The sequence below is a fragment of the Coniosporium apollinis genome (assembly GCF_000281105.1).
Source record: "Coniosporium apollinis CBS 100218 chromosome Unknown supercont1.52, whole genome shotgun sequence".
Classification (NCBI taxonomy): Eukaryota; Fungi; Ascomycota; class Dothideomycetes; genus Coniosporium; species Coniosporium apollinis.
This window is the reverse complement of record NW_006913314.1, coordinates 95,163-111,186: the sequence shown is the minus strand read 5'-3', so window position 1 is coordinate 111,186 and position 16,024 is coordinate 95,163. Positions and strand designations below refer to the sequence as shown.

The following is a 16,024-nucleotide window of genomic DNA, read 5'->3' as shown; positions in this document are numbered from 1 at the left end:
GCAGCCTGCTTCTGACAGCAAACCCAGCACTCCGTGATCCAACATTATCCCGGAAGTTCAAAGATATCGATGGGCCGGTGAGAGGCACCATGAGGTAGCACTAGCAAAATCGAGATGGCCAGGACATAGACTCCCGGCCCCGGAGCGGCGTCGAGGATTGTTAGCCGTTACCACGGTAGAACTCGTCTGCCAGGGCGATCAACACATGCTCCGGACAGACCTCCTTGTGATTTCAGCGCACTTCACACGCTACTCCAGCAGGGCAAGAGGATCAAGGGGCCGGCGAAGGGCTGTGCGTCTCAATGACTCGATTAATCGTCCGTCCTATTCTATCGGGCAGCACCTTGAACAACTCGAATGACTTAACTTGGGCTCCTTGTCTTGTACTACTAGATTTCAGACACACTTTGTCGGCGTTTCACCCACACCATCTGCGATTTGTGCTATGGTCACACGACTTCTCATTGTGGTGACATCTGACTAACTCAGTAATCTGAAGCACGGATAGGATAGGACAGCAAGCTACCGTGATCATACCCGGAAGGCAAGGTCTTTATGCTCCAGCCCCTGTGTTTCACACTCCTCATCGACCGCGCTCCGAGTCCCTCCTTCGTAGCCGGCCCACCGCAACTGCAACAGTAAACACCTCCACACCAGATCCCCGCACTCCTTGATGGCGGAGAGTCCGCTCCAGTACTCTCGGCCGTTTCCAATACGGACGCCTCTCCCCAGCAATAACTTAGGGGTTTGACGCTCACTGCATGGGCACGATCTGTACAAGTCAGTCGTCAGCCAAGCGACCATCAACGCTTGCCTACTTCTTCGTGCTGATCACTTCCTGCCCTCTCAGCTGCTAAGATAGTGATGCATACACGCTCTGTACGGAACTGCCGAGCGAGGACTAACCTTCAGTCCCAGTTCACTTGAAAAGAGCGTATAGGGGCGGAGATATATCGATTCAACAACTGTGCAGGGGGACTGGTACTCAGTTGTAAGCCCCATGAATCTGTTCATCACATGCAAAGCCGACTTGGATAGAGGGTTCCTCTAGAGTGTGCTTCAATGTATATATCGAACGAAGACCGATTACTTACGCGGACTGTTTCTCTTCCGCAGTAGATGCCAATCCAGTCAAGCTGGCGGCCGCCATAAACGACGCAACGCCTCTTATCTCCACCATGCATCCTGCGCGCTGAATCGCTTGCGTATCCAAGGGATTTGTACAAGAGTCTCAATACGCCACCAAACCGTGAAGTCCAGCCGGACGATGCCGCTAAACCGTGGCAGTCAACATAGTAATCCAACACCATCGCCCTGCACCCATCCGTTGCACTCCTACGCCGTGGTGCTGTGACTAAGTCCCGACTTCCCCGGGCCAGGCTGCAGGTGCTCCCTCCGCATCGCCCTGACGAGATTCTCCAGCCTCTTCCGTTCGTCCGTCTCAGCCTGTTGATCAAAGTCAGCATCCCTCGTTCACACCTCCCATCTTAGAAAGAAGGAACGCACCTTCAAGACCCTCGCAAACTCCGCCCTCGTCTCCTTCATCATCTTCCTAAACTCATTCCTCATCGTATCCGCGACGACGCCCGCACCAGGTCTATCCCCCCCTCCCCCACCACCCGGACTCCTAATCCCAAGCCACCTAACCCTCTCATCCGCCAGCCTAGCCTCCAGGCCCTCAACCCCCTCCCTCAACCCATCAACCACGCCCTCCAACTTCTCCCTCTCGCGCTCCGCCTCAAGACCCGCACGCGTTAGGGCCTCGAACCCTCGCAGCAGGCCCTGCAGCTCTACCTCGAGCTGTTTGGTACGCTCGGCTTTCTCAACCTCCGAGGCCCGTAGAGTGTCGAGCTCGGTCTGCAGCGCGAGGTTGTGGGCGCCCAGCTCGTCCAGCTCGCGCTTAATTTCGGGGTTCGCGGCGACCTCGGCGGCGCGCTGAGCACGGGTGCCGTAGGCGCCGTCAAGCTCGGCGCGTGAGACGGTCAGGTCGGTTGTTAGGCGGACGACTTCGGACTCTAGTTCGTGGAGCTCGGTTGCGGCTCTGGCTGCTTCGGTGGTCTTTTCGGAGAGCTGGTGATGCAGAGCGAGGAGCTCGGTTTGCGAGGCCGAGAGCTGGGCGGTCGTGGCTTGAAGGCGCTGGTCTAGTGTCTCCAGCTCTGCGAGCCTCTGCTCCGTTTCCTGCAGGCCGTGCTCCAGCTCCGCGGTGCGTGCGCGGTGCGCTTCGAGCTCCTGGGCCAACTCCCCACTCCGTGCCTCCGCGGCCGCTGCGCCAGACGCTCTTGCCTCGGCGTCCGCGAGCTTGGCTTGCCACTCCGCAACCGCGATCCTCGCGTCGTCTCTTGCATCCTCTAGATCTGCCGTCAGTGCCGCAACATGCTCTTCCGCCTTCGCGATAGCGTCCCGATCCTCGTCTTCCTTGCTGTGCAGCCGGGCCATCGCCTCTCGCGCGTGGTTGAGTTCCCGCTCCAGCTGCGCAAGTGCGCTGCCGGCGTTCGTGTGGCCCAAGGAAGCTTGTCCTAGCTGCGCGGTGAGTGAGGCGATCTCGGCGTCCTTTTCGGTGTCAGATTTGTGGTTCAGCTCTCGCTGCTGCTTAATCTGGCGCTTCAGGATCGCCTTTTGCTCAGCGAGGGAGATGGCGCGGCTGTGTAGCCACTGGACTTTCGCTGAGAACGCGGGCAGCGAGAAGGAACCGTCGCCGATGGGAGAGCCGGGCTCATCGGAGAGGTCATCGTCGTCGGCGGCTAGATCTGTATTCATTCCGAGCATTTCTCGTCGGTTCTGGTGATGCTGCCTGGCCTTTTCTTCGCTGGAGATGATCATGGACCAGAGGCTTGCCAGTACAGCTTCGTACTGCTCGCTCTGCTCGGTAGCAGTCTTACTCTTGGCGTGTAGTAAGACGGACAAGTCCTGGTGGAGGATATTGAGCGTCTGCAGGCTTTCTTCTAGATAGTCAAGCTGGTTTGCCGTATCCTCATCTGGCGGCGGAGGTACTGGAACCTGGTCTTCAATCTCAGCGTCTGAGGCGCGGATCATGTCGTAAATCTGATGGTTAAGATGCTCGAGCTGGCCAGAGTTGCTCCGCAGGGCCTCGGCTGCTTTGCGTTGCAAATCCGCTTGCTCGACACTTATGTAATGCAGTCCCTTGTCTAGATTATCCAGCTGCTGCGTGATTTCGGACATTGGCTGTGCAGTCGTAGCGCCTGAACCGGATTCCGGTCGTGTGGCGTACGTTTGGCCAATCTCTGAGTTCAGTCCGGTTATGAGCTCTCGCATGCGATCATTGAACGCCTCAAGCCGTTCTCCAATAGCTACCAGATGCTGATTTTGAGTTTGGAGGCTCCCTGACATGTCCTCTGGGAAAGCTCTAGAAGACCGGCGCTTCCCGAACCTGTCCATAACACCATCCAGTGCATCTGGCGACTGGTACAGGCTCCGATCGTCGAAGTCGTCGTCCACTGCCAGCGACCCGCTTGCCACTTCGTTCCCGAACTTGAAGGTACTGCCTGGACTGTCCGGTTGGCCGTCTCGCGCAGTGCCCATAAACGCTTGGAGCTGCTTCAACTTGGACGGGCGCTGCTGGTTCGCCGCCATCTGCAATATCCCAGCCGTATGCCGAAGAAGCTGGTATTGGACATCTCGATGCTGCGTTTCCAGTTGCCAGAGCTCCCGCGAGAGTTCGTCGACCTTCTTCGAGCTAGCAGCAAGCTCGTCTTCCGTTTGGTGCAGAGAATCGGGCCTGCCAGTGCTGATGCTGCCCCGACTACTCAAGAGACTGGTCCTCCTGTTTAAGCCCGGCTTCGATATGCTGCCTGCACTCGGCGTCCGGCCCTTCTCCGAGTATAGGCGCTGGAGCGATTTTGCTGCATCTCTGACCTTTGATTCAAGCGCCAGTTTTTGCCTTACTGCTGACATGCGCGATGATATTGCGAACTGTGTCTTCTTGAGCTCTTCCACCTCTTCGAAGGACTGAATACGGAAGTTCTGGCTGTCTGCCATCGCAGTCTCGAGGAGAAGATGCATGGCTACGCTGTCGCTAGTGTCGAGCCGGGAAGACCTGCTGGGTCCGCCATCGTCTTGCCCCGCGACCGCGTTCGTGCCGTTCATCGTCCGCTTGTAGCCCTTCAGCAGCGCGTCCGGTGGTGGTATTCGAGGCGATACACCATGCTGGGGGCTTCTAGGGGACCAGCTAGGGCTGCCGACGCTCGGCGTTTGTCCGCCAATCGAGTTCGAGGAAGGAGATGGGTATCCGAAATATTGCTGTTGAGTGTTCAAGCTCAGGGTGTCGTCGTGCATCTGCATTCTGAGTTTGCGCACTATGAGTGGCGCATGCAGCTGGGTATATAGGGTATATAGGAGTCGTGGTGGAAACGTTGCGGGTGGTTGCTGCTTTCAATGAGTGGAGAGGCAGGCAGCGCGTGGTTCTAAAGAATGCGATTGAAGGAACGATGTCGCAAAGGCACAAACAGAGCAAAGAGAGCCACCAGCCCCAGACGCCCGTGATGATTAGGACTAAGGATCCATGACACAGCGTCTGGAAAGGAGGAGCAATTGGGGCCGAGACGTGCACCCACGATGTTTTGGCTGCGGACATGCGGTTGGCGGCGTCCGGTCCGGGACGCCCTGACGCCAGACGGGAAGGCTTGGCGGGGGGGCCGAAAGTCGATAGCCGGCCAAAACCACCTGGGCATGTTTCGAGCACGATGAGGTCTTGAGGTATTACTGTGGTCAGTCCTGGTTCTGTATAGCAATCCACAAGCCGCTTGATACGGCTTGATCTGGCTTACGGGAATACTGGTGTTGATACTTAACCATTGCAAGGTTCCAGTACGTGGAGCGGGTCCTGTGGGGCGGTGTCATTTAGGTAAGACGTTGACGATAGCTAAGTTACAAATCATCCGTCTCACGTCTTCCCATCCTATTCCATCTCAGTTCGTGCAGTCCGACTATTTTTCGGCGAGGCTACCTCTATCACGCGCGATCGCTCAGTCCGAGTGAATCTGGAGCATGGATACAGTCATCACGTCCACAGGGGCAAGGTCTCCAATCTACACTCGGGACCAGCTGGAGCAGTACTTTGACCGGATTCATCTCCCCAGGGATAGTCGGGAGTATGATGTCTCCTCGGCACCGGCCCAAAAAGTACTGGAATACCTTGGCCTTGTGCAAAAGTTCCACCTGGCCGCGGTGCCCTTTGAAAACCTATCGTTGCACTACTCGCAGCATCATAAGATCACGCTGCATCCAGATGAGTTGTTTAAGAAGATCGTACTCACCCCTGGGAGAGGCGGTTACTGCATGGAGGCGAATGGTCTGTTCTCGACAGTGCTGCGATCACTGGGATATCAGCTGTATACCGCTGGAGCAAGGGTCAACGACGGCGGCGGCTTCAATGGGTGGTAAGCGGGCACCCATCAAGAACGTTGTTCATGTCGTCGTTTAGTTTCTCACCTATGGTCAGGAGCCACATGATCAGTCTTGTCACTATCGGAGACAATAAGTACAAGGTGGACGTGGGATTCGGGCCGAACGGGTCCACGCGTCCTCTGTTGTTGAATCATGAAAAGCTGGTCTCTACTCATATCGCTCCGGCCTCCATGCGGCTTGTTTGGAAGAATATTCAAGAGAATACAGATCCAGCACAACGCCTCTGGGTCTACCAACACCGCATCAATGACAACAGCGACTTTCAGGACATGTACTGCTTTACGGAGCTTGAGTTCCTCCCGAACGACTACAACGTGATGAACTTCTTTACCAGCACGAGTCCGACGACATGGTTCACTCAGAAGATTGTCTGCGCAAAGATGATACTGAACAAGAGCGAAGAGCTCAGTGGGCAAGTCATCTTGGGGGACGGGTTCAAGCGACGCGTTGGCGGTAAGACGGTCGAGGAGCGGAAATTCAAGAACGAAGAGGAAAGGCTAGAGTGCCTCAAGGTCGTCTTTGGCATCCGCTTCAGCGAGGGCGAACGGGATGGCATCAAGGGGATGGTTTCTGAGCTTGATGCTGCGCAGAGCGGCATCTAGAAAACAAATTCCAGAATCATTTGGTCTCTCTTGATATAGATCATACATTTCCTGCTGCAGCATGCCGCAGAGCTAAAACGTTACTCAATCGGCCGTCAAGGCAAGAAGTATTGATCACGAGGAGCAAGTCTACTGATCGCAGGATTGCCAAAACTGGAAACTTTGTGCTATAATATTTGCTCAAAAATCGCAAGCGATACACAAATGTGTAATTGCGGCTGAAGAGCTGTCAGAAATATTCTGATATGATCATGTAGTGGTTGCGTGTGCAGTGAGATGCGGCACCACGAATGCCAGTAAATACATATGAGCGCTACGTGAGCGAGGACAGGATTGGACAGAACTTTAAATATCGGGAGGTTGAAAAGGAAGATAGATCTTCGGGCCTGGACTCATGGTTCAGACAAGGAATATGAAGGAGGCGCAGCGGGACCCCGAGCCATCAAGCGATGCCAGATGAGATCAAACATTCCTTGCAACCGCTCTCTTACTTGAACATCAATTCTCTACAACTCCAGTACCGGTGGGAGCGCTTGTCAGCGTCACAATGCAATACGTAGCACGGCATAACCCCAGTTTCAGGACCATTCGACTGTCAAATGCAGCTTTGTGTCGTCCCGCTGGGTTCGCGAGTACGACTATCAGCGCAGCCCTTCTCATCTTCTTGAAATGCCACCAAGCATGATCGACCTACCCGCCAATGCCCGCGGGGCTCGCAATCGTATTCTTATAGGTAGAGATCCCAAGGACGGCAGCTCAGTCAAGTACTTGTCCTATGCTGACATAGATGATAGACGGCAGATACAGATTGCGGCACTCTTCTTTGCAAGTTGTGTTGGTGGCCTCTCTTGAGGCTTCAGCATTCTGACAAGGTGAGGTCGTCAAAGTGGTTGTGGTCACGTGCCCAGAAAGCGCAACTCCAACACCGAGCGGGACACAGGATCAACTGTCGCTATTCAACCACAGACTTCAAGGCACAATCACGATGGGTTTCAGTGTCGGAAGCAGCCAGACTTTCATTTGAGTCGCGCAATCGCGCCCTCCCGGTCGTCCTACAAGCTGAACACACGCGTCAGCGCATCCACGACACCTACGAAGCACTCCCTCTGACGCAGTCCTGTCACCGTCCTTACCGCCAACACTGCGATCGCAAACCATCGAAGACCCTTTGGCACACCGTCGAATCAAGTTTAATCGCTAGAACCTAATATCTCACCTCATCACCTTATACCTGGACAGCTCTCCGCGCGGCAGCCAGCAAGCTACATGCCACTCTAGCAACGGCACCAGAGGACGCCTTAATAGTCAGGGTGGACTGGACCACGAATCCGCGACGCTGGAGTACTTCGCCTCCAAGCTGGCGACCGTCATTACATATGCTATGGCCACAGAGCCTAGCAGGCTGTTAGGCCGTCGGGTGGATGCCATGGACGCTGAAGGCAGCGACGTGGACGCCGAGCATGAGGAGGATGTCGACGTGAGGTTGCCGGTATTAAGAAGTGGGCAATATGCGCAGATAATGGAGACAGCAAGTTCGGACGTAGATGCTGAGGGGGAGGAAGTTGGCAACGAAGAAGACGAGAGCGAGCCCGTTGGCGCTGTCAAAGCGGCAGCAGTGGATGCAGCGTCTGATGAAGACGAGGATATTGCTGTCGAATCGTCTGATGCCAAGAGCAGCGGCAGCGAGGACAACAACAGTTCCAGCAGCTCAGAATCGGATGCCGAAAACGAGTGGGAAGGCGACAGCGATACCGGAGGAGGAGCCGAAGTAGAAATAGCTGACCCCAACCGGTGCATGTAAGTGATTCAATGCTTAACATGTACTGATTGCCGACGCTGATGTTATGGCAGCTTTTGTGGAGGAAAAGAAGAAGACGACCCAAGCGAAGAGTTTGAAGAATACCTTGCATGTGCTGTATGCGGAGATAACGGTGAGTAGCGTTTGTCGCATCATAGTTCTTAAATTCTTTAGTTGCGAAGGGTCCATGGCTGATGAGATTTACCCTGCAGCACATCGGCAATGCGCCCGCAACGCTAGTTCTTTGGGAGCAAGTGACGGTACGTTACATATCCCGTGATCACAGAAACAAAGCATTCACCGTCAAACACTGACTTACCTTCACGCAGATGCCGAACGGTGGCGCTGCACTAATTGTGTAGAAAACGGCCTTGAAGCAGATGTTCAAAATGCACCGGATTCAGCTTCACGCCGCAGATCTTCTGCTCCTAAAATTGCCAGAGATCTCCTCCCATCACATCGTGGCGGCATCAAGTCCGATTCGCACTCCGTCTTTAACAAGCTCATCCTCGACGACGATCCAATGGACGGGTCGCGTTCACTTCGAAAGCGGAAGATCTCACCGGACGAAGACGGACCGCCCGTGCGGTCAAGCAGGAAACGACGGCGGCCTTCCGATGCTCCAACAGCCCCAACCGTTGACTTCGAAGCTTCCTCGCCCGCATCTAGAAGAGCTGACAGGTCGGACAAGATAGACGTCGATGGCGCCAACGATTCTGCATCTGACATGGAAGGGTCGCAACGGACTCGTCCATCACGAACAAGGCGATTGAAGAAAGCCGACCAACCTCTCGCTAGAATCGTGCAATCCGAAGGTATCAGTCTCATACTTGCATTCCGCCTTGACCCCACTCGAGTGTCCCAGATACTCTCTCGAAGGCCGAAGGGCTCTAGCCGGAGAGCACGTGACCGATCACGAAGGGTAGTCCCACCCACACCTGAGCCAGAGCTGGAGCACTATCCCGCAATATCAACGACGGCGAACTATGCACCATTCTACCTCGACAACGAGAAGGATGAAACTAAGAACAAGCCTTATGGCGGGATCCTGTCTGAGGCAGAGGCCGATACATCAAAAACCTTTCCCGGAGATGCAGACAGGAAACGATTCGAGCTAGCACGGCAGAAGGCTGAGGAAGACTGGAGGAAGAAAACTGCTGCTGCGGCGACCGGGCAGGAGAGTGTTCGGCCAAGCAAAGTGTCAGGTCCGCCAAGCAAGATCAAGTGCATTAACTTCGGCGGCTGGGAGATTGACACTTGGCACGCGGCGCCATATCCAGAGGAGTACAGCAGGAACAGGGTGCTCTACATTTGCGAGTTTTGTCTGAAGTACATGAACTCCGATTACGTAGCGTGGAGGCACAAGGTAAGCCAGCAGCTGCACGAGGGTTGCAACACACCTGCTAACATTCCTCAGCTCAAATGCCCTGCAAGACATCCGCCCGGCGACGAAATCTATCGCGATGGAAAGTATTCCTTCTTCGAGGTAGACGGCCGTAAGAATCCCGTCTACTGTCAGAATCTCTGTCTTCTCGCCAAACTCTTCCTCGGCTCCAAAACCCTCTACTACGACGTCGAGCCTTTTCTCTTCTACGTCATGACCGAGTACGACGAATTCGGTTTCCACTTTGTTGGCTACTTTTCGAAGGAGAAGCGGCCGAGCAGTCTTAACAACGTCTCCTGCATCCTCGTCCTCCCCATCCACCAACGCAAAGGCTTCGGCCACATGCTCATCGATTTTTCTTACCTCCTCACCCGCGTTGAGCAGAAGACCGGCTCACCGGAAAAGCCGCTCTCCGATATGGGCCTAGTATCCTACCGTGGCTACTGGCGCCTAATCCTCTGCTACCAACTCATCAATCGGAAAAACCCCCTCAGCATCTCACAAATCTCCGAAAACACGGGCATGACAGCCGACGACATCATCTCCGCACTCGAAGGTTTGCGCGCGCTTGTCAAAGATCCTGTTACCAAGACGTACGCGCTACGCCTGGACCACGACTTCTTCCGCGAATACATCGATAAGCACGAGCGGAAACCCTGGCCGAAGATCAATCCAGACTCTCTAGTCTGGACGCCCTATGTCATCGGTCGGAACAGCTCGAGCAGCTACGAAGAAGGTCCACATTTGCAGACCATGGCACCCCGCGATGGCGATCTGGATGATGAACAAGTCGCGCCAGAGGAAGGCATCCAAGTCCAGCTCGCACAGGAAGCCCACGAACAGAAACAGTCCGAACCTCCAGGCACCACATCCAGCACAGCCGAGACCCCCGCCCAAGACATCCCCACCCCCGCCGACGAATCCGAAAAACCACCACCAGCCACCCCCGCGCCGCCACCACCCATGCCCTCCATCCCCTCCTTTACCCACATCATCTACGACGCTCCCGACTCCGATCCCGATGCCACCCCCCGCCCGCCCAACACGCGCGCCTCCGCAACCCCGACCCCTGCGCACCAACGCCTACATCCCGCATCCACAATCCCGCCAACCCGATTCGAGATCTTCCCACCTCTTCCCGGCGCCGCGAACCGCCGGCGCTCAAACCGGCCCTTCGGTTCGCGACGACGAAATGGCACACAGACGCCTGGCACCGCGCGGCGAAGCACGCCTGCGTCGCGTAGGACGCCGGTCGCGAGGGGTGGGAAACAGCTTGGGGAGCCTGGCGAGAGGAGTACGGTGAGGAGGGGACGGAGTCGGTTGGGGGAGGTGGCGAGTGTTGTGGGGGATGGGGAGGGTGAGGGTGAGGATGAGGAAGAGGGGGAGATGGGAGAGGAGGTGGTTGTGGGTGAGAGTCCGATGAAGGGGAGGGGGAAGGGTGCGAATGTGAGGGAGGGTGTTGGGAAGTTGGTTGGGGTGGTGATAAGAGGGAGCGGGGGCGTTGAGAGGCGTGGCGACGCTGAAGCTGAAGCTGAAGCTGATGGGGATTCTGATCCTGCTAATGCGGAGGCCGAGGGGGCTGAGGAGGATGCGGAGGGCGAGGGTGTCGATATGGCGGATGCGTGAGGCACAGGCTGTGTCTTGCATCTGCATGTGCTGTTTGTGCGAGTTATGAGGGTTTGTGCGGGAGTTTTGGCGACGAGACCAGCCATATACCTATGTTTTTCTTCTTTTTTTGGTTCAGAGCGATGTTAGGCACTTGGGCTCCAAAATCATCATCGACGGAAGGGAGGGATGGACATGAGAACTTCACTCCAGCAGTCTCAGTAACCAGGCGGTTGCATTGTAAGCTACTACGACCGGAGACGCTGTAATATAGCCTTAATACTGAGAGGAAGGAAGCTTCTGAAAGATCTGCCTATCCATCCATTGATCGACACACGCAAACTCCAGCATGATAGCCCCGTTCTCCAGAGCGCTTGCCATCACTCTAAACGCACGGCCAAATGTCCAGTATCAGCGCGGTGGCATTTCTTCCCCCACTTCCGCTTTTGCGTGCAAACCCGGTGCGTTTGTAGGACGCTCTTGAGGGTAGAACGCACCTCAGCCTTCAAGCCGCCGTCGCACGAAAAGTATTACGTTGAGACTAGAGGTCCGGAGACGCGGTAGACGCCATACTCTGACGTACCGTGGCGCAAATTAGTCTTCATCTCGCCGTTCCAGGTCGGACGCCCGTATTCTGGTGGCTTGAAAGGCGCGAGATTGACGCGTCCTGAGGCGGCCTCTACTGCTCGTGTAGGGCGACTCGCGGAAGCCCCGCAATATTCTTTCTGAGGAGGTCGGAAATGGGGCGCGTCCAGCACTGTAAGTAAGCGCTTCATCGATTCCACTCCGGACGGCTCAGTCATTTCCCCTCTTTCTTCCCAATCGCTTTCCCGACTCTTCTCAAGCCCTCCCGCATGGTCCGCTCATCGTGCGAGAAGATGACCCTGTAAAACCCCGGCTCTTCCGCAGCCTGACTCCCTCCATCCATAATAAACACCTTCTCCTCGATTAGGTTCTTACTCAGCACCTTCTCCGCCTCCCACCCGTCCGCCCTGCCCTCCAGCCACGCCCCACTCTCGTCCTTCAAGAACTTCCTCAAATCCGCCCAGATGAAGAATCCCGCATTAGCACCCGCCCGAAACGGAATCCCCATCTCACCCAACAAGCTCCTAGTCAGCTTATTGCCCTCCGCCAACCTCCTCCGCGACGTCTCCAAAAACCCAGCCATCCACTCCCGATGCTCAAGCATCGCAATCGCGATCTTCTCGTCCGCAGCCCCGGGCCAATGAAACTGCGTCACGGCGCTCATGGCGCGCATGAGCTCCTTGTTCCTAATATAAATCACACCGAGCCGCAGACCGCCCGCGGCCGTGTCCTTGGAGAGCCCATACATGACGTGCAGGTAGTCGCTTGAGATGTACGAAGAGGTGTCGAAGGACATGACGCTCTCGAACGGCACAGCCGCCTCATCGCCGGGGATGTCGTACACAGAGAGCGCGTAGATTTCGTCCGCGATCAGATGAATACTGTGCTTTTGACAAAACCCCATGAGCGCCTCCAGCGTCTTGCGGGGGTAGCACTGGCCCAGAGGGTTGTGCGGATGACACAGCATGAGCGCTCGCACATTGATGCCTGCTTCTTTCGCTTGGGACAGCGCGGCCTCGTAGCAGGAAATGGCGGCGGTGGAGAACTGGTCTACGTCCCCGAAAGAAACGAAGACGGGCTGCACGGCTGCTTTCGTGCCGAAGTCGAGCGCGAAGGCTGTGTAGCACGGCCGGGTCAGGAGGATCCCGTCGCCGGGATCCATGAGGCTGAAGGCTAGCATCTCCATGAGGGAGGTGCAGCCGTTTGCGAAGAGGAGGTCGTCTTCGTGCAGGGGGTGGTGCGGGTGGAAATATTTTGTCATGTGAGCGGCCATTGCTCGACGGAGACGTTTAGTGCCCCAGGGCCCTTCGCCGTAGCTGAAGTTCTTGGCGGAGAGGTTGATGTGCTTGTTGGCAAATGCGGCCGCGTCGGATAGCATGATGTAGTTCTCGGCTGTGCCGATGTTGATGAAGCCGCTGGGATTGGTGTCTGGGTCGTAGGGGTCGGCGAGGATGGTTCCGAATTTGTCGCGGATGCTCTCTTGGGACGCAAGGGCTGCGCCGCGGTGGCCGAGGGTGGAGGCCTTTTTTATGGTCATGGCAGAGATGGCTAATATGAATTGAAGGGGGAGTCTATTTATATTGAGATGACTTGATGGAGATATACGTCGGTTGTAGCTGAGAAGCGTGAGAAGACAGAGGAAAGGGACGAGAGAGCACAGCAGTGTTTGTATATTGCATGCTACATCCAGAGACTCACATGACGCAGCTAGTGGGTTATGACTTCGATATACAGTGTTACATAGGATTTGTCAGGATGTGCTTTTTTGCTCGAATATTCAACCGCTGGTGGTGGGAGCGGTGCCTGAGGCTGGCGGTGTCGATGTGCGGGCCGTCATCATCCGCTCAATGAAAGCCGACGGCTCTTGGCGGAGGAATCCAGGGTCTCGCGCGAGTTGGCCCTGTTGGCCAGAGCCGAATTGCAACCCAGCACTCGCACTCCCACTCGCACTCACCACGCTTCATCGCCCTTCGCAAGCTTCGTCCCCTCACCCACATGGCTTCTAGCTGATATCTTTCGCCTGGTTCTTGTAAGAGAACACCCAAGCTCCTCATCTTCCACTCCAGATCACCATCGGCGCACCACCGCGCCCGGTCCCACCTCCAACACGCATAATGAGGCCCTCACCGACTGTCGCCATGACGGCCACAGCTCCTCCAGGCGCGAATCGACGCCAGTCAGCTCGACAGGCACGCACAAGCTCTACAAGGCCGACCAACTACTATGCCCGTCCCTTTGGCCCCCGGGGCTCCCTTCAGCGCGCACCGGACAGCAGAGCCCACAATGACAATGCGCCCGGCTTCTTCCCAGCGCTCACGCACTTCACCGACGCGGTGGATGCGCTGCCGAAGGAGGTGATGAGACACATCTCCATGCTCAAAGAAGTCGAGGCGAAACTGGCCGCGCCCAACGAGGAGCTCAAGACGCTGTGCGAGACCGTAGAACGCCAAACGCCTGTGCCGCGATTCTCGGTGGAGGAGTACACACAGAGCCTGCCCAACACCGCAAATAACAGCGTGAGCGGCAGTGTCGACGGCGGCGCCATGCAGAGCAGCACCATGCTGTACTACGAGAAGGCAGCCGAGGTGTTAAACGACCCAGCGCAGGCCTCACAGCTCACCCAGGAGCAACTAGACGTCCACCGCAACATTCTGAACTTTGTCAACCTCCAGGCCACCATGGCGCGCTCGTTCGTGATTCAGGCTCTCGAAGAGAAGAACTCCGTCCTCCTGACTGCGAACAAGACGCTTGAGAAGCAGCTGGCGCGGATGGAAAGCTCGTACCCGTACATCGCAACCGAGATCAGCGAGGAGGCGCGCTTCGGAAGCATGACACACTGGGCATACGCAGACAAGGAGGAGAAGCGGAAGACGGCCGCTACCAGTGAGCGCACGCGGCGGGACGTCGCAGCCGCCAACAATCTGGCGGCGGCGGCAGCAGCGGTGCACGAGGGCGACATGGCAGCGTCAAGGAGCGAAGCACGGAGGGAAGCGATGATGGCGAACAAGCGCAGCCGCCAGCAGCACGTCGATTCGGACTTTGACGACACGCGACCGGCGACGAAGAAGGCGCCTGCTGTCCACAGAGGCCGCAAGGAGGCGACAGACCCGAAGGTCTTTGGTCTTGGTATAACAAACGGCGTCAATCAGGCGAACAAGCGGCGAAAGACGGAGAAGGCAGCAGCGCCGGCGATGGAGCGATCCATTAGCGGAGCGTTGAAAAGTGCCGCAGCTGGCGGAGCAAGTCCTCGAGAAACGCCCGGAGCGGACAGCGTAAGGAAAAGAGCGCGGGCAGCACCAGCGCCTGCTCCAGGGCGCAAACGGTATGTTGCTCCCTCACCCTCCGTGCGATAGTCACACTAACAGTTGCGCAGAAGCGGCCTTCCAACCGCCCAATCCCCACCCCCAGCCTCCTCTCCCCTCACCGCCGCCTTCCCAGCACCCCGCGACACCATCAGCGCAGCCCAGCGCCCCCAATCCTCGCGCATCCGCCAGAACTCCGCTGCGAATTCCATCCACTCCATCGCCGCCGCCGAGACCAACACCACTACGAACAACAACAGCCGCGCGCGCCCCTCGTCCGCAGCCTCAAACAAACCATTCAATGGCGCGCGAACTCTGCCACAAGATCTCGATCCCGCGGCCAACCGCCCCCTGCCCGAGAGCCTGGCGCACATCACCACAGCGCAAGACGCCCTCGCCGCTGATTTCGCAGCCCGCAGCGTCCCGCCCCCTAGTAACAGCACGGACAATCACAACCCCAACAGCAGCACACAGCAAAACCCACACCTCAAGCACGAAGATACTGACCTCGCCCCCTCAGCCCCAGCCACAGCGCCCACGATAGAATCCCCCTCGGAGCCCTCCTCTACCTCCATGCTGGGAGCCACAGCCCCAGCGGCACCTCCAATGACAACCCGTGCCTCCGCCGGCCGCGCCAGCAAAACCGCGACACCACTGACAGCGAGTTTCCCGGATGTGCCGATTGTGCGGCAGCGGAGCACGCGGAACCGCGACCGCGACCGGCCGGGCAGAGACGCGAGTTCGGAGAGTACGAGTAACGTCGCGCTCGAGGCTGGCAATGTCGCGACTACGGCTACACTGCTCTCGAGCACCGGGAAACGCTCGCATAAGAAGGGCGCTGGGATCGCTGCTACGGCGGCGGCCGCCGCCTCGGCGACTACCACGGCTGCGATGGCGACGAGGAAGCACGGCAACAGTGGTGGGAATAGCAGAGGCAACAGCAGACATGCTAGCAGCGAAGATGACGCGCAAGCAGCGGCGCTATCAAGCGCAGATGCGGAAGCAGAAGCCGAAGCCGAGGCCGCGGATGAAGACGAAGTCGACGAAGACGGCAACGAGCCGCGGTATTGCTACTGCAACGGTGTGAGCTATGGGGATATGGTGGCGTGCGACAACGAGGAATGTGAGAGGGAGTGGTTCCATCTTGCTTGTGTGGGGATGACGAGGGCGCCGGGGCGGAATAGTGAGTCTCTTCTCAGCGGAAGTTGTTAGGTTTGGGTGAAGGGGTGTGAAGCTGACAGTTGACAGCGAAATGGTACTGCGACAACTGCAGAGACGCGCTTAGGGATGTGCTGAGGAAGGGGAGGCCGGGGAGTAGGCACTG

The 16,024-nt window shown here is 57.0% G+C and overlaps 5 protein-coding genes across 5 annotated transcripts; 3 read left to right on the top strand and 2 right to left on the bottom strand.

Moving 5' to 3' along the window:
- Nucleotides 1-1,335: 1,335 nt before the first annotated feature.
- Nucleotides 1,336-4,299, bottom strand: W97_08372 (uncharacterized protein; the record flags this gene model as incomplete). Its single annotated transcript, XM_007786186.1, has 2 exons — nt 1,336-1,446; nt 1,507-4,299. The coding sequence occupies 2 exons, from the start codon at nt 4,297-4,299 to the stop codon at nt 1,336-1,338; spliced, it is 2,904 nt and encodes a 967-aa protein (XP_007784376.1).
- A 705-nt stretch (nt 4,300-5,004) lies between these two features.
- Nucleotides 5,005-6,026, top strand: W97_08371 (uncharacterized protein; the record flags this gene model as incomplete). The annotated part of the gene is made up of 2 exons (XM_007786185.1): nt 5,005-5,396; nt 5,459-6,026. The coding sequence occupies 2 exons, from the start codon at nt 5,005-5,007 to the stop codon at nt 6,024-6,026; spliced, it is 960 nt and encodes a 319-aa protein (XP_007784375.1).
- A 1,381-nt stretch (nt 6,027-7,407) lies between these two features.
- On the top strand, nt 7,408-10,834 carry W97_08370 (uncharacterized protein; the record flags this gene model as incomplete). Its single annotated transcript, XM_007786184.1, has 5 exons — nt 7,408-7,823; nt 7,878-7,957; nt 8,037-8,084; nt 8,154-9,190; nt 9,242-10,834. The coding sequence occupies 5 exons, from the start codon at nt 7,408-7,410 to the stop codon at nt 10,832-10,834; spliced, it is 3,174 nt and encodes a 1,057-aa protein (XP_007784374.1).
- Nucleotides 10,835-11,612: 778 nt separating this feature from the next.
- Nucleotides 11,613-12,935, bottom strand: W97_08369 (uncharacterized protein; the record flags this gene model as incomplete). The annotated part of the gene is made up of 1 exon (XM_007786183.1): nt 11,613-12,935. One exon carries the CDS (start codon nt 12,933-12,935, stop codon nt 11,613-11,615), a length of 1,323 nt encoding a protein of 440 aa, XP_007784373.1.
- A 601-nt stretch (nt 12,936-13,536) lies between these two features.
- On the top strand, nt 13,537-15,912 carry W97_08368 (uncharacterized protein; the record flags this gene model as incomplete). The annotated part of the gene is made up of 2 exons (XM_007786182.1): nt 13,537-14,720; nt 14,772-15,912. The coding sequence occupies 2 exons, from the start codon at nt 13,537-13,539 to the stop codon at nt 15,910-15,912; spliced, it is 2,325 nt and encodes a 774-aa protein (XP_007784372.1).
- Between the last annotated feature and the right edge of the window lie 112 nt (nt 15,913-16,024).